The 24,084-nt window shown below is 36.9% G+C and overlaps 1 protein-coding gene across 1 annotated transcript; it reads right to left on the bottom strand.

Moving 5' to 3' along the window:
• Positions 1-1,720: 1,720 nt before the first annotated feature.
• Positions 1,721-19,358, bottom strand: LOC125241318 (LIM homeobox transcription factor 1-beta). The gene is made up of 4 exons (XM_048149731.1): positions 19,236-19,358; positions 6,073-6,274; positions 4,998-5,614; positions 1,721-4,524 (listed from the first exon to the last, which is right to left on the bottom strand). The coding sequence occupies exons 1-4, from the start codon at positions 19,324-19,326 to the stop codon at positions 4,277-4,279; spliced, it is 1,158 nt and encodes a 385-aa protein (XP_048005688.1). The 5' UTR covers positions 19,327-19,358; the 3' UTR covers positions 1,721-4,276.
• Positions 19,359-24,084: the final 4,726 nt, after the last annotated feature.

Here is a 24,084-nt window from a genome sequence, read left to right as displayed (position 1 = left end):
TGTACAATCAGATGTACATTTGGTTGCAATGGAATTTCTACTTTCATGTAAACAAATAAAGTAGAATTTCTTTTGTTTCTACAAATTTTCGAACAAATGAAACTCAACTCAATTTCAAGTACACCTAGAATCAAAATCCCTTAGAAAATTTTTGTATGGTGGGCGTTACGAGCCTATATATTATATAAGTCTTTTTAGTTCTGTACAATTTATAAAATAGAATTAGATTACACAAGTCTCTTTTCGTTTAGATACTCAGTGTGAACGTTTTATTTGTCTGTTTCTACTTAGTTCAGTTAGCCCGTAGTTATATTGCTATTTTTACGTACACTTAGCTGCATCAATATTCGGTGTTTCATTTCTGTTGTAATCGATAGGTGAGTGACATCAAACGTGCTATTGCTTATTTGTAGAAGCAATTTTCGTATCAGGTGCCGTAGCCGAATGGCATTTCTGCGACGCGAAACGAAAACGTAACACCGCGAAAGGTAGTCTGGCTCTGTCGCGCCAATACGCAAGAGCGATAGAGATAGATATCTACGAGCGTTTCGTTTCGTGAGCGTTTGTGCCATTCGGCTACGTACCCTGTACTGGAATTAAGTAGCGGCCTTTCTCTTCAAGACCGTTTGACCATATAAATTATATTTAAGTACTTAGGTACTCATCAACTTTTCACCAAGGTTCAAAAGCGACATCATGATTGTGATTATTATACTTAGCTCTTCTTCTTCTTCTCCTACCCTTATCCCACGTTATGTAGGGTCGGTACAACATGTCTTCCTCTTCCGTTCTGGCTATCTTTCGTCATCTCAACACACATCTTTCTTTCTCATATCCTCTTTCACACAATCCATCCATCGTTGTTTGGGTTTACCCTTCCCTCTCCATCCATCAACATTCATCTCCAACATTCTTTTGCCTATATTACACTCATCCCTCCTCATTACATGACCGTACCACGCCAACCTGCCACTCCTCATCTTTTCCGTTGCACAACTTTCAAACTTCCCATAATATACTCATTCCTGATCCGATCCATTCTGGTCACTCCACACATCCATCTGAACATTCTCATTTCCTCTACGTGCACTCTCCTTTCATCCTCCACCTTTGTCGCCCCAGCATTCAGATCCATACAATACAACAGGCCTCACAATCGTCTTGTAGATTTTCCCCTTAAGTTTAAGGGGCATCCGTCGATCGCATGTTGTCCCTGAGACCTGTCGCCATTTCATCCATCCCGTATTTTTCACGTCACGGTCGATGCTTCCGTCATTTTGGAATAGTGACCCAAGGTACCGGAAGTCGGAGCAGACTGGTAGGTATGCACCATCTAAGGCAATAGGGGAAAAACTAGATAGACCACCGAAATCGCAGAACATCTGTTCAGTTTTGGTTCTGCTGATTTTCAGTCTCACACTTTCCAGCCTTTCTTGCCATTTTCCCAGCCTGTTTTGGACCTCAAGTTCATTTTCCCAACGAGAACAATGTCATCGGCAAACACCATACACCAGGGTGCTTCCTCCTGTATGTCCGATGTCAGCATCCATAACCAGGAGGAACAAATACGGACTTAAAGCCGACCCCTGGTGTAGACCTACTATAGCTACCTACATTTATTTATGGTTGTTGTAAGTCGTAGCCGGACCACTCGTGCTCCATAACTTCAACAGTACAATAAAACAATGGCGTATATTTATATTTTAATTTACATCCATTTATAAAATTACCGCATGTGTCTAATAAAGGTACAAGTAAAATTATTGTACAAGTCTCTATGTATATAAATTAGATCTCAGTTACAATATGTTTAGATCAGATACCTAGTACATCTATTTTGATATTCAGAACCTCGTCGTTATTTGTCAGCAGGGATCGAATAAAATAATTATTAAAGGCCTATTTACACGGTGTCAGAACTCGGTTACCAGTATTATTACATTGTGGTATTTGATTGGTGTTCTGAAATTTACCTCAACGGTTTGCAATGTTAGAGAGCGCGTACACGGGCAACTTTTGGCGGCGACTTTTTTGTCGCTCACATCATCGGTCTATGGGCTAGTATGAAAGTGCGCACACGAAGCGACGCAACTTTTCATACAAATACGTAAGTCGCCGAGCAACTTTGTTGCCCGTGGGCGCACACCCTTACTGCAATCGCACGGAAGTTCGCACGCCGCCGTTTAAATGAGCCTTAATAGTGGTGCTGGTGATTTTAATTTAGGTACCCGTTTAATCGAGAAGTTCTGGTTAGCAAACTAGAAGTTATCGTACTGTGGCAAATCTATTATACAAAGAGATTGAAAACCAACCTGTTGACTAGAATATTTCTTCGGTCTTAACTCTTAAACAATAAATAAATATTATTAATATAGTATACCTACTCAAAGATGACATTCCTAGACAATCAACCAGCTGATTGTTCTGAATTAACAATTAACATACCTAATAATTGGCTTGTAAACAATTAGTTATAGTTTGAAAGCATTCATATTAATTTAAAAAAAAAAACTTTTATCGTATCTCCCCATGAGTGAAACTTATTTAGTTTTAGACAGGTAGAAGAACGAAATTGATTTTTATTATATAGGCACGTGAGCAAACAAAGTTCATGAAATTTTTGACTGAAGCAGAGGTCTCCGTTTCAACCTGAGGAAAAAATGACTTTCATATGTCCCGTCAGTTCTGTGCACGTTACATTTGTTGCTATGAGCAGGGCTAGCACATGATTGTTGAGAGAATATGTCGAATATGACATAGACTACTCGTCCTTATGTCATTAATAGAATTAGAAAAAAACGCCATTTAATTGACGTGCTATGCTAGCCCTATAAATTCTAAATGTAAAGAAACGTTCTGTTTTCATTAAGGCTTTTTGTCATTGAGGAAATCAACTTATAAGGTCCTTAAGTTTTTCGATATTAAACCAATTAGTAGGTATGTAATGTTCTTGAGGTAAAACAACTGCATCAAGCCGACGCACGTAGCATTATTTATATATTTCCTATTTAGTCTATTGGACGCATGCTATGTATTTAATTTATTAAACCTTTAAACTACTAAACGGTGACACGTGAAAAGCTCATGAAAATGTCAGCCCAAAAATCATGCGAAATTATATGCCGGCCTAGCCAAGGTGACGATTGGTTGCACTACGAGAGCAAAACGCTTTCTGTCTCTGTAATTCTTTCAGGTTGGAAGATATTGACAGTGGCGTCTCGTTCGCTACTTAGTGTGAGCTATTAGCACATTGGCTACGCACCCTGGTATTAGTAGATGTATCTAAATAGAGTATATTACTTTGGTATCTACTTACACTACATTCTGATTAATTTTTGGTGACTACGATTTTCCTAACATCTAGCATCCATAGCATTTTCATTTTAATTAGGTAGGTATAATGTTAAACCATAAAATAAATCTCATAAAATCGAATTAGTAGGTATTACACAATTAAGTATATACAATTGATACAATTATATATGTTATGTAATATGGCCTGTAGTTATAGGCATCTCGAATTTCTCTTTAGTAATCAGCATTAAAACAAGTACCTGTTTTACACACTTTTTTATGCACGGCAGGTACCTGTTTTACTGATATACCTTCGTAGATGCCTATTGCATACAATGTAGTAGGCATAATAATTAATACAATTACCGTAGATAGACTGCGACATACATTACATATATATCTTACTAATATCTACTCCTGGTTTAATACCTATGTACAATATATACACTTTTACTCGTTCTATGTTTTAAATTTTTATTAATACATTTTGGCGCCTATACCTATTACTAATAAGGTTTTTTCTTAGAAATAATCATATGATGTAAACATATATTTTAACACTGAATGAGTTGGTAACTAATTCGGCACTGAAAACTTATTATCTACAATACTCACGAAATTTTTGGAAAGTAAGTAGGCATATATGTGTAATGTTAGTATCTTTTTTTACATCTGGTAAGTACGAACATTTTATACAAATATACAGATGTTACAAGTGCACCGCATTTACTGATCAGCATTTTCTTGTTTGATAACTTTGGCTCGGAGAGATTTATTAGATTAGTTTCAAAATAGGCATGATGCTAACCTATGCAGTAAAATATTTATCCGAGTAATAGTTATTCAAGTCCATGAGCGAATTCCATAGAGAATGGGATGTTGCATTGATGATACTTTGGGGTTGCGTGTTGGGCGCCGTGGCCGACGCGGACGGTCCTCGGAGCCGCCGGCGGTGCCGTCGGGCCGCGCCTCCTCTCCCGAATCAGTGATCAGTACTAAAGTACGAATTCTGCATAAGGTATAACTTGTCTATAGGATTCACCACCGCGCCTGTGCCTAAGTTCAGGGGCTCGTGAGCGGTGTGCCCGCCGTGCTGGTGAGAGTGATGTTGTACTTCTAAATTCTGTAAACTCATGGTGTCTGATGCACCTTCATCGAGTTGATCGAAATTGCTACCGTCTAGGGAAATGTCTGAACTGCAAAAGCTGTCTCCGGAATGTGCTGGATAGTCTGCAACACACAAAAGAATTCTATAGGTCATTGGAACAAATGAAATTGGTTCAAAGTTAGGGTGTTATGGGGCCTTCGTTTGCTGTTAAATTAACTTGCGAATTCTGGGTACAGTAGGTAACTATTAGTAACAATACCCGTCGCCCAGTAGATTTTTCAAATCTAACCTTTATTGACACAATGATTTAAGTACTAGAAGTATCTATAGAAGGGACGGCTTGTAACGTATACCTGGGGCCCGTTTCTCGAAAGGTACAAGCCTTGTGATACGCGCGAACTGTCAAATCGTATGGGTTTCCATGGAAACACACTTTTAATACAAGGCTTGTACCTTTTGAGAAACGGGCCGCTGAAATCAATTTTTTGCTGTATTTTATTATTGGGATTGTGTTTTAAATTTAACGTGACTTCCACAGAAATATAAGTACTGATTTGGTTGACCGTCGACCCGCGGGTCTTTTTTCTTGACTTACCATCGGGAGAGTACGGTAGATTCGGATTAAGGGGTTGACTAGACGCTGAATACGATCCGTCAAGCCCTAAGTAGTTGCCATGCTCGCTCGACGGAGATTCCTGCTTGATACTTTTCTCGTCCTTATCTTTATCTTTGTCGTTATTTTTATCTCCCTCTTGTTTAGCTTTTCTTTGGATTTTTTTCATTTTAGCTCTCTGGTTTTGAAACCATACTTGTACTACTCGCACGCTCAAGCCAGTGTCTTTTGCGAGTGCTTCTCTGACTTTCCGGCACGGTTTGGGACTGACTTCGAATGAAGCTTTGAACTGCCTTCTTTGGGCTGATGTTAGAATAGTGCGAGGGCGCTTCGGTCCTCGGCGTCCGTCTCGCGGACGCTCCGAGTCGTCTATAATCATGTCATCTTCTGCGTGCTGCATCAAATACATTTCTTTTTCAAAGTCTTGTCGACAGAATATCTGGCCAGCCCTTATCACATATTGTTCGCCTTTTTGAAGGGGTTGGCAGCACATGACACACACGAAGCACTGAATGTGGAAAACATACTGTTGAGCTCGCATGACCATTTCTTGGGGAAGGAGGCGATCACCGCATCTCGTGCATTTAACTCCAAACAACCTAAAGGACAAATATGAAATAACACTAATGAAAATCCGTTAGAAATACATATTATTACCTAATGGTGACAAAAAAATATATAAATTTGCAAGAAACAGTCGCATATGGTTCGCATAGCATTGCAATTCGCGTGCACTTCGCAATAATGCCTAAGATACTTAATGATAAAGAACTTAGGTGCATCTATATTAATGATGGTAATAACATTTAATACATATAATTATTTGTAAATCGGGACTTAATCGCGTATGACTACAAGTGCGGGTAGTTCGAAAAACTCGCGCAGCTGTCAGAAGGATGTTGATGTCATTTCAAGCCAGTCTTCTCCGAGACTACGGGGACAACGCCGTCCCTGAAACATTGGAGGTCAGTTTAATATGTAGTCATACGCGATTAAGTCCCGAATTAAAAATAATTATGAGTAATAATCGTGAAATTTAAAATAGATGTTTTTGTACCTGTCGTAGTCGGGTTTACAGTAGAGCTTGGCGTTGCGCGTGAAGCAGGTGTGCGCGAGCGGGCAGCCGCACACGCAGCAGCTAAGGCAGTGCTCGTGCCACGACAGTTCGCCGACCCGCATTAGGTATCTGTCTTGTATCTTCTGACCGCATCCCTCGCAGATTTCCACTATTTTCTCTCGTTTGATACTTGCGCTGAGTTCTGAGGAAAGAAAGCCTAAGTTAATAGCTTCTTGAAGGTGGAAAATGCTAGAGGTAAAGTTTACTATAACACGTGATGTAAATTTGTAAGCACCAATATTATACATAACAAGCATTCATTAAGTTTACACAAAAAAAAATTGCTATAATTCGCCAAAGCAGCATTATGTGTAGGATCTAAATATGTAAAATGTAACATAACGATCATTTATGAAATAAATCATACTCGCATGTAATTGCACATCCAAAACGAACTACCTAATATTTTTCTTTGTGATGGGGTAAGATACCTTTTTTTGCCGGCCTTTACTTATTAATATAAAATTTATCTCATTTGACACAACAGTTAATATTCGATTCAATAATAATGTCGGTCATTTTGAGAACTCATATTGTTGAACATCATTTCATAATGTTTTCATTATTAGTAGGTACTTTATGCGACTGCGCATAATGAAAGGCATTAAAACACAATTGTGGGTTTAGGAAACGAGCCTACGGCGAGTTTCATAACAGCAACACACGAGTGTTGTAATGCCTAATTATGTATAGTTGCATGTTACACTACTTTAACTACCCAAATATCATAAGAGCTCCAAGTTCAGGGTTCAGAAACTATAGGAAAATGACAATGGCGGCGTTTCGAATATCTGGCAAACAAACAAAGTCCCTATTTTTGTGTCACTCGAGATCAAAACGTCGTGCAATTTATAGTAAAAAAAATACTGAATTGGGATTTGGTATCGATATCTGTTTTACTGTCTATAGATACTAGAATAGCACACTCAGTTGAATTTGACAGCTGTTCCAAATTTAAAATCTTAGTGCGTTTTCACATTATCCGATCCGATATCGGATGTCGGACCGATATCCCATACATTACAGGCGCCATCTTGGATTGTTTCTATTGAAATCCTTCCGACATCCGATATCGGATCGGATAATGTGAAAACGGTCTTACTCGTGACCTACTGTTTTCAATAGGTACTACCGATTTTATTACCCATCTGTTGATAATTTGAAACAAATATTTTTTATTAAAAACTAAAGCCATGTTTTTGTCTATTTACAGTATGTAGATAGACAGTAAGAGAAGGATTTATTCAAACCTGTTAATTTATAGATCACTCACATTCTAAATCACGGAAATTTGGTTATAATTTGTTTTACAAGGGGGCAAAGTTGTTGTTTAACCGCATGTGCCAATATATACCTACCAGAGCAAGCGAAAGATTCTAATATACATAGAACCAAGAGCGTAGCGAGTGAGTCTAAAAGTAGAATTTTTAGCGATGCCAGTGTTTCAAGGCAACTAAGGTTAAACAAATCTTGCCGCCGCGTGAAACACAATTTTTTCACTTCCTCATCACGAAGAAAATACTAACTGTAGAACATCAAACTAAATGGAATCCATTTAGTAGTTTATTATAGGTACCTACATTTATGATTGAAAATCATAATTTAAAGGTCACTTCTATCATCATTCATCAACATCATCAATATTTTACAAGGACATCAAGTTAAAAGTTGTATGAGTCAAATGCTCAAATGTCTCAACCGTTTTCGAACAATTGGTGTAGGTACCTAGTAAAAAATGTTTTTAAATTTTCAAGATTTCGGGGATGATCTAGTAATACTTGTTTCATTCAGTTACATACCTACTGTTACCTTAAAAATTATAGGCATATCGTAAAACGGTTGTCTATTGTTTGCCCGACAGTCATTTAACATAATATTCAGATGCCCGAATCTAACTTGCCTGAATTTCATTTGCCCGAATGATTTGTTTACCATAAAAATTGTATGACATACTGGTTGTTTATCCGAACATTACCTTCCACAATCATACAATGCCATAATATTTGTTAGCCATAAGTGCAATAATATGGTTTAATATAATATTCAAACGCCATAAGCAATTATTGCCATATTAATTGTTGCCCATATTATTACCTAACCTACTTTCTGATAGCAGTTTCATTTTCCAGGGGGTCACAGTTCTAACCTAACCTAACCTACTTTTCAAGCAGTTTCATTTTCCAAGGGGTCACAGTTCTAACCTAACCTAACCTACTTTCTGATAGCAGTTTCATTTTCCAGGGGGTCACAGTTCTAACCTAACCTACTTTTCAAGCAGTTTCATTTTCCAGGGGGTCACAGTTCTAACCTAACCTAACCTACTTTCTGATAGCAGTTTCATTTTCCAGGGGTCACAGTTCTAACCTAACCTAACCTACTTTCTGATAGCAGTTTCATTTTCCAGGGGTCACAGTTCTAACCTAACCTAACCTACATTCTGATTTATTCTCTAGTGCTTCTAGTAGTGTCGTCTCTGTAATAATTACGCATTTATGATTCATATTGATGATTCTGCCAAATCACATTATGGAAATTGACTTTTCTGGTCACAGAACTAAATCAAGATAGAAGGAAAAAGTGTATCTACTTCGCGTGCGGAAAAGTTAAATAGCGAGCAACATTGTTCGCCGCGCAAGTCAGTCTGCTCCCGACCGCTGCCCGCGAGTGACATACAGTGAAAAATACAAAATGGGTCGGTATTCGATAATTAACTGTTCAAACACCACCAATAAAAGCAAGAGTGTTAAACAAAGTGTTTCCTATCATCGGTAAGTACCATTTGTCCTAAAATATTTTTATTAAATAAAAAACACGATTTTCCTATTTTTATCATCAAAACATTAGCTGACGTACGGCCGTCAAACTAGTTTTCCATTGCGGCTTTAATTTGACGAGTCCGACTTGGCGTGCGTTTAAAACAAGCGATATAAAAATAGGCTATTCAAACTGTCGAGACAAAGTGAAGGTAGATTTGTTATTTTGTCCGTCGAACTCACGTCGAACTTAAGAATAGTGGTGCACCACGGAACTATATCGTCATGTATGCTGCGATTTCCTTATTCGATTTAAATCGATTTTGCGAAGCAGTGGAAATTATAATTATGTTTTTATATTGTTATGAAACTATACATATAAAGTACGAGTGAAAAGTAAATTTAACTTTAAAATAAGTTACAGTTACGGTATTAACGTTGAATTTGTGGTCGGCAGAAAAACAAATAAAACTAAAAATAACTCTAAAAATGTGTTAATGGTTAATTATATTTATATACATATTACTAAAAGTTGTAACAAATAACATGAGGATAATGAAGTGAGTACATGGTCGATTTTCTTAAAAATATTACGAAATATTAACTAGTATTAATATCTACCTACTAAAATCTTTGTTCCTGGCCTTAGGCAAATTTTCTGGTCGCTAATTTGGATGACAAATGATGGTATGGAATGTGGTAATTACTGATTTCGATGATTCTGACAAATGACATTATGTTAACTGACTTTATGGGAAACAAAGTTTCTGGCACTTGATTAATATAGTTAACAATGATTATGGCATAAGATGTTATGAGAAACAATATTATGATTGTTGAATATGGTGGCAAATAAAATTCTGGCAAATGGGGGTATCCCTCGTAAAACCTTATCATTTTCCTACTTGTGACATCTGAGGAAATCTAATGAACCTATCCCGCCCAGCTAGTGGTTTATGTGACTACGATTAACATTTTAGTATACAATTGGCCTAAACATAGTATTGCAATTAGCCACCGATATAAATAAAAATTCTTGATGTTAGGTAGGTACCAATAAGATGTCATTAAAATCAAAACCAAACCAAAATGATTTAATAAGTTTGATTTCAATTACACTTATTACATATATTTGGAATATAATTAAATTATGAACAACACTACTATAAGTATTTCAGAAATATTTTAAGTAGCATCTAATTATTTACATTTGATTGAGATAGGTACATTGGGACACTTTTGCACCTAACTGTATAAAGTGTATTGTATAATGTACAAGTAAGGAAAAACGGAGTCTTTAGAACTCTTAAAATGGTATAATCTAGTCTTGAGTGCAGTCAGATATTATTGAATAGGTACTCAGTTATTAAAATGACAACATTAATTAAATATTCCTTATCCACTGTTCATAGAAACAAAGTAGAATGAAATCAGGTAGCAAAATGAATACAGAAAAGATCTGCACATTCTAACTAAGACAGATTCTGAAAAACGTAAGTCAAAGGAGAAATAGCATAGCGTTGGAAGCAAAATATAAAGCAGAGGCGCCTCAAAGCCCTCCTTGGAATGGTGGGGATGCGAGGGGGGCCCGCCCAGAGGGAGGGGCGTGTCCCGGTCACCCGGGTCGCGGCACCGAACTCGTACAAAATGCCGGCGCGATGCTGCCTTTTCGAGGTTACCACTTTCTATAATTATCATCCACAGGATAGTTTCCTCGCAATTTCATCTGGGAGCTCCTTATATTAGTTTACTCTGATAGATTTTACTTCCGTTCATTTTGATATCCGTGTGATAATGTTAACCATAAATAAACACTATCTAGGTATAAATACTTTAGATATCATTAGATCACTGAACCAGACAATACGAGTAGATACCAAAGGTTAACTTTTTTAATCTCTGGTTCAAAATCTCTGTGGAGTTGTTCAGCAAATACCTTCGATCTCGAAACAACGTAGCAACGAGCGATGGTAATGAAATTAATGAATGGCACCGTGCGTTGTTGACCTCGGACTTTAAACATTTTACGAAAACTCTATTCATTGTAAAGTTCAATCAGATTTTTGTTTTAGTTACAAACAAAACTAAATAAAATGGTTAATAGTACAGTATCGGCAAATACACCACTAGCTTTTAATGAAAATGTACCTACAATGATCATTACAACCTAACTCTGTTACAATACAATATTGTAAACTGAAATAAATGTCATATACAAAGAAAAAATGACCAAGGCCTCCAAGTGTCCGATGCTGGATTCGAACCAGCGTACTCCGTTATAGCCACGGATGCCTCAAACCACTCGGCCAACCGGTCACGGCGGCAAGGGTCGAAATTTTCAAATATGACACAATTCCGAAGCCTTGACCTGTGTGCCATCTCTGAGGTAGAACCGAAACTAGTTCGACCTCCTAACTGAATCAAACCATGTGATTACGAGTTAGCGAAGAGAGATGGCGCCACCATATTCACTCTAGTAGTGTTCCCACCATATTCACTCTAATAGTAGTGTGTCTACTAAAAAAAAAAAAAAATTTCACGAAATTAAAATATGTATTTCCTATGAAATAATTTAATTTGGTCTTAAAGTGAACACAATATTGTTTATTATGTTATATTATTACAATAGGATAAGGGGTCACAGCAAAGTACTAAAACAGCTCTACAGAAATGGTTTTACTGTGCTTTAGGTATTTACATGAAGTTCATCATACTTCATCATCATCATCATCATGTCAGCCCTTTATCGCCCACTGCAGAGCATAGGCCTCTCTTCTAGTACGCCATGTATCCCGGTCTTGAGGTTATACTTACCTTCATAAAACAAAATATGTTTATGAAAATTATGAAAAAAACATTTTCACCTCACCAACTGGTAAAGGCTCTCTTTTGAAAAATTTAAGTTTGTACACAAGAGTGCAAAGTAATTACTAATTTCATACAAATTTTAACTTGATGTCTAAAGACGGAAGTCAGTTTTAGCTATAAATGGTGCTCGGTAGCAGTTTGTTTAACCTTCGTGCCTTGAAACCCTCACAACGCTCAAGATTCCACTTCTCGAACCACTCGGGAACCTTCGTTTTTTTTTTGGTATTCATATTGACACGTGCGGTTAAACAACAATTTTACCCATTTGTAAAGAAAATACATAACTATTTGATCACACTCGCTCAGTAAGTGTGCAATTGCATGCTGGCGTAGCGGCAGAAAGAAGAAAAATGTTTCTTCCGGGGGAGTTATGCAATTTCAAATAAGTACCTACCTTAATTAATTTGTTTATCTTTTATTATGTCTGTTGCATTTGTGATGACTAATGATGGATTATAAATGTTGTGTGTATCTCGGGCAATCCCTTCCACTCTACTATACAATTTACTATAAGTACGTACTCAATTAATAAAAAAAAGTTCTATCAAGCGCGGAGCCACCTTCGTGCCCAGAGGGGGGGGGGGGGGGGGGGGGGGGGTCACATGGTTTATTTGTATGGCCAACCTAGGCTCCAGGGGGGTAGGGGGTCATGACCCCCATGACCCCCCCCCCTAGATCCGCGCATGACTTCTATCGGAAAACTTGGACTTTATACATATTTTAAATTGTGCTTTATTATAAAAATATAAATAATCAGTTCTCCTTCAATCTTATTTAATTATACAGTTTGACGATCTTATTGTGAAATGATTATCATTAAGATTTACAGTAGTTCATTGATTCAATGTAGTTAACAATATTGCTCATTGCACCAATGGATAGCTCTGATATTTAGAATAAGATGATACTCGTAATTGTACATTGTAGACGGTTTAAAAGTGCTTACGATAAGCAAGGCCTATTTTAATAAATAATATTTTGAATTTAATTGAAATTAACTTTATCTGAAACGGAATATGTTTAAGTGGGTACTATTTAATTATCCGCGTTCCTAAATTTAGTACAACCATATAACGCATGGTTTATAGATTTCATGTAATTATTAGTAACTGTGGTTGAGATAGACTCAGTCAAGAGCCTTTAGCCGCCAGACCTTCCTAATATTAACAAGAATGAACTTTGGGATAATGTAGAGTTCGTGCCTGCATATTAGCTAGTTCGGCCCGACGGCAATTTTTTTTGCATATTTTCTTTAGCTCAATTAGTGTTTCAAGGCCATTTCCGAAAGTATCAATTTTTTTATAGCTATGTAAGATTTTTAAGAATTGATTTAATTTTTGATAAATATGATAAGCAGTAGAAATAATTAAAAAATGAATCTATTTCTTTATTAAAATTTTATTCCTCCGAACAGTCCGAACTTTTTATACTCTCACAAGTCTCACAGTTACGAAGACTCGTAGAAGATTACTAGACATATGTAACATAAGTACCTCATACCAACCTAGAGTATTAGGTATCCACATGAAGTGGGTTCTAGAGTGTAAGGCGTGTTATATAGATACCATCACGACCTTCAAACGTTCAGTCGAGAGAAGCCATTTTATAATTTATATTTTTTTTATAATCATAAGATTCATTATAACGAAGCACATACCGATATAAGCGTGCAGAAAATCAGAAATAAATTTAACGAGTATTGTCGAGGATTTTTGTTTATTAAACAATATTTTGTCATATTTGATAAAATTTGCACAACACAAAATGTATGCAAGAAATATAAAATAAAATATACATATTTACTTTAGTTATTGGCTACAGGTATTTCTATCAACTTTTTGACTGACCCTCTTATTTATGTCCGTTTTTGATCGGGATTCAATATCGCTTAATGAAAGGTAGCAAAATTTCATGCTAAATGAAATTAAACAGCCTATTTCCTAGAATCGACGTAATTAACAAAGCAGACAAGAAATGTTAATTACATAGTTTGTGTGCAAACTAATACCACAGATATATAATAAGTTACTAACGTAACAGATCCTTCACTTGCCCGCAAAACTACAAATACCTACGCTTTATCTTATACTTTTAAACGAGCAATTCTTGTATATTTATTTATTTATTTATTTATCTTATACTTTTAAACGAGCAATTCTTGTATATTTATTTATTTATTTATTTATTTATATATATATTTTTACACTGACGATCTCGGAAACCGCTCTAACGATTTCGCAGAAATTTGTTATGGGGGTTTTTGGGGTGAAAAATCGGTCTAACTTATCCTTAGGTCCCGGAAAACGCGAATTTTCGAGTTTTCATGCGTTTTTCTTCGCGCGCCATCTCGTGTGCAGTACTTGTACTGTTAAGACAGAATTCTTTCGGTCGATGTAAGTACTATTTATTGCAAACACTAGATGGCGACACAGGTCAAGGCTAAAACGAATAGAAAATACACTATTTGAGTTTTTGTGGCGAAATGCGCGCCATCTCGTGTGGAGTAGTTGTGTTGTTAAGGCTGAGAATTCTTTCGCTCGATGTAGGTACTATTCATTTTTGAACTAGATGGCGACACATGTCAAGGATACGAAACAGAACCGAGCGAAGCTCGGTTGCCCAGATATTTTAACTAATACTAATAAGTTACTACGTAAAACAGAGGAATGGTAGGTACGTGCCATGCCAATACATACCCCGCCTGCGTGGTGCCCCTCGGTCACTTGTTCATTCGAATGAACGGCTAGCTTAAAGCAAGGAACACACTACGCGGACGTCCGTCGTAAATCGACCGCGGACGGGAATCTGGACAATGGAAATACACATAACCGTGCAAACTATCGGTCGACGGACGCGGACGTGGCCTTGAGCGCACGGACGTCCGATCGAAATCTGGCTCTCTGGATGTTTTGTTCCGTGCACACTGATAGGTCGCGGTCGCGGTCGTTTTACGACGGACGTCCGCGTAGTATGTTCCTAGCTTAACGCGCGACCGCGAGTGAATGACGTAGGCCTGCTAATACTTAATCGGTAACTAGAAGTCTAAAGTATTGATAATAGGTTATAATACTTACGGCTGTAAAAACATAAAAACATTTGAAAAAATCAATGCATAAATCTGATAAGGAATCGCCTTCACGTCAATATTAGTGATGGCAGTGCTGCTCATACTTTTTAGGGTTCCGTACCAAAAAGGTACAAAAGGAACCCTTATGGTGCCGCTCTGTCTGTCTGTCTGTCTGTCACATTACTAAATAGGTATCTGGAGAACTACTTATGTTTATATGTATTATACATATATCGATATGAAATTTGGAATAGTTATTAACATTGTTAACCTCACTGAAACAACTTACAAATTGAAAGAATTATTTTTTCTAATTTAATAATATTAATTACAGAAAATGGCAAGAAAGAAAGGGTGTAAACTAAAAATGTGTCGCTTGACTTCTAACTCGGGTAAATCCATTCTGCTATAAAGGTTGATTCTTTTCATTTTTATACATAATCAGCAGGGCCCTTAACCCTTTACCAGGCGAAGGTATGTATTCCTCCCACACCTTATATCGGTTACCGTAGTCAGGTTTTAACTCCAAACCTCCTACAAAATATTTTGTGAATCCCTGAAAATAGTATTTTATGATCTACATTCACAACACGCTTCTAAATTGTTGGCTTCCGTAGCTCAATTGGTTAAGAGCCTTGCACGGATTGCAAATGATGCGGGTTCAAGTCCCGCCGGAGGCGTAAATTTTTCCATTTTTTCCTTTAATATAAAAATGTTTAGAATCGTTAGCAGACGTTTCTGCTTGTTAAAAATAAATTTAGTATGGGTTAGCACATTGTTACTGGTGAATTCTCAATATAACTTGAGACTCCAGTGCCGTTACAAGATGTAATAGTCTGTCGGTAGATGGCGCTAGACGTTACCCCAAGACGTGTGTACATAAGGAAAGGCATGGAAAGATTTGCGATGTCCGGCGTGGCTTCCGTAGCTCAATTGGTTAAGAGCCTTGCACGGATTGCAAATGATGCGGGTTCAAGTCCCGCCGGAGGCGTAAATTTTTCCATTTTTTCCTTTAATATAAAAATGTAAAGTAATATTATTTTAACTACCTATTGAAAGTGGTACTCGCACTTGGCCGGGTTTTTTTTTTTCAATTATAATACTTGTATTAATAATCCATTTATTATAAACTAGCTTTTGCCCGCGGCTTCGCTCGCGTTAAAATAAAAAATTCGGTATGATAAGGTTACCACGATGAATGTCGTACATTGAACCGTCTGTTCCTATCTCTATTGCACGCTTATAACTTTGCGGTACGGCTCGCGCAGAGTCATTGTCCGTCATCATGAGCCAGAAAACAATAAAATTACGCGCCCGAGATATACAGAATGATTCATTAGTTCGAAATCATATTTAAAATAATCACTTGTTGTTAATGTTGTTATGCTTTTCGATAATTGAAAAATACATACATACATACATACAATCACGCCTGTATCCCATAAAGGGGTAGGCAGAACACATGAAACTACTAAAGCTTCAGTGCCACTCTTGGCAAATAAGGGGTTGAAAGAAAACGAAACTGTGACATTGCAGTGACAGGTTGCCAGCCTCTCGCCTACGCCACAATTTAACCCATAATTTAACCCATATCCCATAGTCGCCTTCTACGACACCCACGGGAAGAAAGGGGGTGGTGAAATTCTTAACCCGTCACCACACAGGCAATATTAAATATGGGTATATTAACATTTTAATCAATAACATTGACACCTCCTTAACTGTTATGACAGCAACTGTTATGGTTTTGATTATGAAGGAACCAAAAATAACTTCAGTGAGTTACGATTTTTTAACGGTAAGTTCGTTTGTTGACATAATATTTGACACTTGTTAAGTTGTCATGACTGTGGAAAACTAAGGCCCACTTGCACCAACCACTTGACTCAGGGGTAGTGGGCTGTCATTTGTCAAATTCCATGTCCATTGTCGTTGGTGCAAGTGGCCCTAAGAGTATTGTCAATAATAATAAGTTAACTAATTTAAATCACCCCATTTATAATGTCGTAAATAAATTAAAACATTGTAACAATGATAAAATTAAACATCATGTATAAAATATAATATTGTCACTGACATAGGTTAAGAATAGCAATAAGATACAAATAGAATATGGAAATTTATTTCTGAAAAAAAGAGATATTATTTAATTTATCAAACACTTTTCCTAGTACCTAGTCTAAAACAGTTTCTCAGCTAAGTATTCCTGATCACAACTTGCAACTTCACTAGTTTAATGTGCTCTGCCTACCTCTTTATTCCCATAAATATAATAGAGGCGTGTTGTATGTATGACATGTGTATAAGTATGTGTATTCTTGATCACATTGCAAGAGTAAAATCAAAGAGAATCGAGTATTATAGAGAGTTACTGTCGAAGTAAAATGTATAATCACAGTGCATGGACTGCCATCTCTTGACAGAGGCTTAAAACTTTTGAACCTCAGTTTTGTCAATTTTGCCCATATTAGCTTAATATGTGTTAAAATGTCAAATATTAATACTAGCTCCATCTAGCTGAGCGTACCCCAAAGGTGTAATGCCATCTAGGCCACCGTACCCTTTTCTGTATGGTACTGAGGTACGTTTTTTTCTTAGACTTTATCTGTCCATACGGAGTTATATACGTCTTTGGTAAAATGAATAAACTTTTCTGCATTTCAGTTACTTTCAGAGTTAATAACATAACATCAAAAAAATTAACTACTCCGTATTTCCTGTACAAAATGCTTTTATGGCATAACATTTTTTCCCTGTTGTAAACTCAGAAATGCAATATCTACTTATAATATGCAATATCCGATCCATATTGTATCTAGAGCTAATTAATATTTTTTTTAGTTTATTTAGAAAACAGACAGCCATTTACAAATAAGTTTTACAGAAAGATATATAAATAATCTAGGCCTAACGTTCCCTACATTACTGACAAATTAATTCCAAGTCATGTAAAAATAGTAAATAAAATAAAATTACTCGGGCATTTTCGGAATTTGGGACCCAAAACTAGTGTAAGTCGCTTACAAAAAATAACTCGCTGTCAGGTTTGTGACGATAGTTAAAAGCATGAAATTTCAATTAAAAAATTGTTTTAGTGTTAATTACATAAACTTTAAGCAATAATCTACATCCAGAACATAAAAAAAAAAATTCTGTCGAATTGTGAACCTCCTCCTTTTTTGAAGTCGGTTAAAAAGTAAATTTTCACACAGATTTTATGCTTAATTGTTGTCACAAAACTGACAACGAGTTAATTTTTGTTAACGCAGTGACACACGCAGTATTTAACGCAGTTTTGGTGTATTTGAAAACTTCCAATTGGAGCGCATATTTAAGGTAAGTAAATAGAAGAGAAATGATGTAAGAATTCTCAATGAGATAACATTGGAAAGAAAACTAACTAAGTAGTTACGTAAATAGTCGTGCAAAGCTACGATATGCTACGCGCCGTCCAAGCGACGGCACGCGTAGAGGCTCTACGCGCAAACTACGAGCTTTGCGCATAGAAGATGCCTTCAATCGAGAATTATAAATAAATAAATTAATATTATAGGACATTATTACACAGATTGACTGAGCCCCACGGTAAGCTCAAGAAGGCTTGTGTTTATGCAATTTGTAACTTCATACCTCTCGCTATAATATGCCAATACTAGCTACAAATATAAAGAGTTTAAGTCAGTGTTGATACTGTCAGCGACTCGTGGTAAGGTTACTGAAGTTAATAAGTAATCGACTTGAAACTACCAATTTTGACAAAAGGGCTATATCGTAGTAAATAAAAACAAAAATATTACGGATGAAAAGACTATAAGTAGAATACAGCTAGGTACTACTTACTCGTACTTATGACATATTTGATTCATAACATACTAGCTTTTGCTCGCGGCTTCGCTCGCGTTAAAAAGAGACAAAAAGTAGCCTATGTCACTCTCCATCCCTTCAATTGTCTCCATTTAAAAAATCACGTCAATTCGTCGCTCCGTTTGGCCGTGAAAGACGGACAAACAAACAGACACCCACACTTTTAGAATATTAGTATGGATTGTTTACTTAAGTAAGGTAAACGTACCAGTACTCGAAACGCTAATGCCCAATATAAGACACCCTTATGTCACATTGATTAAAATTGAAATAGTTTTGTGCTACACAGTCATACTTATTTGTATTAAGTATATAGGTTTTGGATGTGCAATACTTGGATAGGAATAATTACCTAGGAATCTCCATACAAGTGCAACAAAATTTCGTTTATATTTTTTTACCAGCAATCAAATACAACAGACAACATAGTCACATCAAAATAAAATTGTACAAAGTTATGAAAAGACATACAATTATCGCACATAAATTGTTATTACTTAGTAGGTTGCAGCTAAGCTGAGATTGAGAAGAAATGAGATGTCGGTACTGACCTGTCCTGCCTGAGCACGAGAGCGGCGGCTGCATCCCGTCCTGCATCAATCCCGCGTTCATATTTGTGTAAAATTCCAACATTTTGTCCATACAGTCCACGTCACTGCACCCGAGACACGCGCGCCGCGCCGGCCGAACTCACAATGGCGAGCCTGACAGTCTTCGACCCACGCCGCGGCGCCTCTCTCTGTCCCCCTTCAGCCACCCGACCAATCGCGAGCCACCCATTACGAATAACTCCGCCTTTATCATCCGTAACCCAACCTACCCAATACAGATCAAAGCTATGATATTTGCCGCTTGGCTGAAACGGCACCAACAAATCGTATTTATACGCTTGAAAAAAGCCTATGTGTTTCGCACCAGACAGCGAATAGTGATAACGGTGATGTCACTGACTTTACTGTATTTTTGCGATGGAATGGCTATCGTTACAGCGAGCTTCATTGTACACAACTATTCGAATTATTTATTATTGGAAAAAATCATAATGTACACCTAATTGGTCCCATAATGATATTATTGACCTATCTTTAACAAGAAACTTTCAAAAATTAAAAACATACCGTATTTTTATATATTATAAATGTATCTTGCAAATATTCCCCAACAATACTCTTGAGAGCTTCCGACGAAAAATTACAATCAAAACTCGTTATCTGCCGTCGTCAGCCTTCCGTACTCGTGCGATAGGCAGTCGAAATATCAATTTTCGTTTTTCGCGGTGTGCCCTCTGATTCATAATAAAAATAGGTAAGTCTCCATAACCAAAGCTATGAACAAGGTCAGTTCTAAATACTGAGAGAAAAGTACTATAGTTAGTGTTGTGAATTTAAGCTTTGAGGCGTAAACTACAAAACTCGAGTCCCGACTTCCGAGTCTTGAAGCCTCGAACCTTAAAGCCTCGACTATATAAGCCTCAACTTAATTAGTTCGCGTTACTGCTTACCGAGCACAAAAACCTCGAGTCTTCAGGCCTCAAGCTTTAAAGCCTCTTAAGCGTTGAAGGTTTAAGTCTATAAGGTTTGTAGCATTTAAGTCTTAAAAGCTTTTAAGCCTGAGGTCGACAGAAGTAAAAACCGGCCAAGTGCGAGTCGGATTCGCCCACTGAGGATTTCGTACTTTTTAGTATCCTGAGATACATGAGATACAGCCTCGTGATGTGACCGGATTGACGGACAGCGGAATTTTAGTAATAGAGTCGCGTTATTACGCTTTGTGTACGGATCCCTAAAAACTACCACACCGGACACCGTCAAATTAAGGGTTAAAAATAAATACACAATAATACTTTTTGCCTATAACGCTCGTTGTTTGAGCTCTTGACGGTTGACCCAGGTCTTCGAGGTTAGGGGGTTTGAGCTCTCTATGAAGCCTGAGTCTTAAAGACTTACTCTTAAGAGCTCATAAAAAGCTTGAGTCTTTAAGGTTCTGAACCGTTTTTGAGCTCAAACCTTTAACGCTTGAGCCTTCAAAGCTCGAACCTTCAAGGTTTGCAAGTCTTTAAGGTTAAGAAGTCCTCAAGGCTAGTTTATTAACAACACTAACTATAGTTAAACCTCAATATAACGTATTGACAATGAAAAATAAAACAGCTAGACAAAATGGCCTTTTTATTTAATTTTGCATATTTTCAGTTAAGCGGGTTTGATACTAGGCAATTAAGGGAATGAAAAAAATAACTTAATTATATATGACATCATTATACATATAGGTACCTGTAACTAATATATGCAGAAATAGTTATTAGAAAATAGGAACAGTATTTGCCTTACAACATTCCCCGCCCCTCCCCCTCGGCTCATGCCCAATTTTCATTAAATTCATTCAGCCGTGTGCTACAAACAGTAGGATACGGTATATTTGCCATTTATGAGTCCTAGAGATAATTTGTCATACAATTTGTCATATGAATGAAATCGACGTGACATGTAGCAGGTGCATTTTAGCCATATTATTTAAATATAAAAGGACAATCACTATTTCCATCATTCCAATCATCATCATCATCACTATTTGCCTACTACTTATAACACTAATTGACCTAAAATATTTTCTTCTATGTTACTTAGTATTTACTTATAAGTTTTTACTTCATAAAATATTTTGATTGGTGAAGAAAAATGTTAATATCTCACTTACTACCGATTCTCGCTTTAAAAGAGACGAAAAACTTACATTAGTTACGATCCTATCAATCACGATGACTGGCAGATTTTGGTATAAAGTCTAACGTTTAATGCGACACGAACCAGAGCACACATATTCTGAACCCCTAGACCTATTATAAGAAATGTCACTGTTCTGGACGTAAATGCATGCTTTTCCTTTAAAAACACAAGAATCACTATATGTAAGCCTTTCAGATTTGAGGAGTTCCCTGGATTTCTCCAGGATCCCATCATCAGAACTGGGTTCTGATAAAAATGGGACCATTTTGTAATTCTGTATGCATATACATTAAATAAAAAAAAAATTCAAAATCGGTCAAACATTAAAAAAAAACTGACAAATTGAGAACTACCTTTCTTGAGATTTAAGGGTGGCGGTTAAAAAACCAGAGAAGGAAGGAAGTGAGAACTTTTATTTACGCATTTTCACTACCTAGGTACATATTTGTATAAACTTGTGGCTGAGTCAGGTGTAAACTTTGCGATAAGATTAACATGTAGATAAATCGTCACACAACGCAGTCCTTTACTGACGCTCAGTCAATCAATCTAAAGCGGATATATTCGACGAATCGTGTCACTATCTACCTACCTACCCACCTACTATTAGGTAAACACGTGCCGAATTTTCTAAGCACGATTGATGAAAAATTATGTTCAAACAATTGATAATCACCTACTTTTTTAACGGACCTTCTGTGAACTGTGAATTAGCTGTGCATATCATTCAAGTTGCGCACATAAAGCAGAGATCTGCACCAGGGCCTAGCAGGAGCTATCAGTTGGAGTTGGAGGAGCTTTTGTGCTTCGAGTGGGCCAATTCTCCCATTGAACCCGTACTTGCGCCTTCCGCCGTGTAAACAAACGAGCACGCTCATTTTTGGATGCGGCACTTTTTGGTCAACACTTTATTTAAATGGGTAGGATTCTACGATTTTTTAAAGACTTCTTTGTCGATTATGTCATTAGCGTTAGGTACTACACTTTAAAGTAGCCTAACAAATAATACCCCTGACCATATTTCTACATTCGTGCCAATCTAATTTCGAGTCAAATCTTGTGAGCTAAATTAAACCCAATTCTCATTACATATTTGATTAAGCTGAGATTTCCCACACGTATGTAGATTGTTTCCTGTTAAAAGAAATACGTAATCAGCGATAAAACCTTGTAATATTTGTACACAGCTATTTCTTATAGGTGCCTATTAAATCTGCAACTCATGCATTTTCACTCATGGTGATCATTTCGAAGTAGAATTTCTGAGTGAGACAACGAAATAAAAATAATATTTTTGCTAGACACAAATTCACATTTATTTGGATTAATATTTCTCAAAAGAAGATATGTATATCTTCTCCCAGTTAATTTATTTACCCCTGGTGGATCGGACTTCGGAGACGTTAAATGCGTTTAGCTTAAAGCGAAAAGTTATTTTTGAAATGGTAAAAGATCTGCGTACTTACTCGTATCTACAAAATTACCGCGTCCAAATGGTCCATACGCTCAGTGGGCATGTGATACCGTGGAATTATTATTGTGTTTTCGTTGCTCAAGCGCAATGAATAGCACCGCGTGTGTTTTTTGCCCCATTGTAACCGCCTGGCCACTTGAAGTCGAACGCTATGGTGATCACGAAAAATGCCAAACGTTGACGGGTTACCATTCGGGGTTTTGTCCGCAGAGGAAATATGCTTGAATCAGCTCAATGCAGTTATAATAGTGTTGGTTATACAATCGTAATTTCTATTAGAGCTTCTAGGGCCGTAACATTTTAAGTTTTTTAATAAGCCAAACATTTTTGTGGGCACTGACAAAAGTTGTGGGAGCTAGCAGTTCGCAGATTTGACGAATTGAACTTATTTCTTGATGTTGAAAAGGTTTTTTATTACTATGTCATGTTAGCAACATAACTGTAAATAGGTACCAGAAGTTTGAGATGTCTTGTATCCAATATGACCTGTAACTATTTTAGACTAGTATGTATATTATTCCTAATGAATATACCTAATATTATTTTAGCAGACGAATCGTATGACGGTTATTGCCATTCCCCAAAAGAGTTGTAATATTGCAAGTCTTGTAACGAAAGCACCATATTTCAGGTCTCGTATCAAGAATCGGAAGTAAAATGACTAACAGACCAGCGAACGTAAGTACATCTCATAATCAGTGGCCATGAGTGTTCATGTATACTCGGTGGCATGTTAGCTACGTGGTCTGGTCTAAATAAAACGAACAGGAAAATTTTATCATTGCATGCACTGATACAAAATCGATATTAGAATATTGGAATCAGTTCGATAATAAATGTGTAGGTATAGTAGATATGTACATAAATGTAAGTCATATGTACCTAATGGCAAAAAATACTTAAATTATTAGGTTTTTTAATACACACTGTTCAGCTGACAGACAGGGTTTTTGCATACCAATAAAGAGGGGTACGTATTTAGAGCAGGTGGAATTTCATTTGCCCCCTTCGAGGGAGGGGCAAGTTCGCCGTCAATAAAGGCCGTGCACCACACGTGCCACCGATACGGAAAATTCCGGTCGTTTCTAACTCGCCACTCTGATGTGGAACTACCCTTATTGTAAGAAGGTTTAATTTAGTGTACTAGAGCTGGAATCTTATGTGAATAGGGACCCGCTTTCCCCAACGTAAACACAGGGTCGT

Source organism: Leguminivora glycinivorella, chromosome Z, assembly GCF_023078275.1.
Source record: "Leguminivora glycinivorella isolate SPB_JAAS2020 chromosome Z, LegGlyc_1.1, whole genome shotgun sequence".
NCBI classification, from domain to species: Eukaryota; Metazoa; Arthropoda; class Insecta; order Lepidoptera; family Tortricidae; genus Leguminivora; species Leguminivora glycinivorella.
The sequence above is the reverse complement of the archived record's forward strand: the minus strand, read 5'-3'. Positions and strand labels throughout refer to the sequence as shown.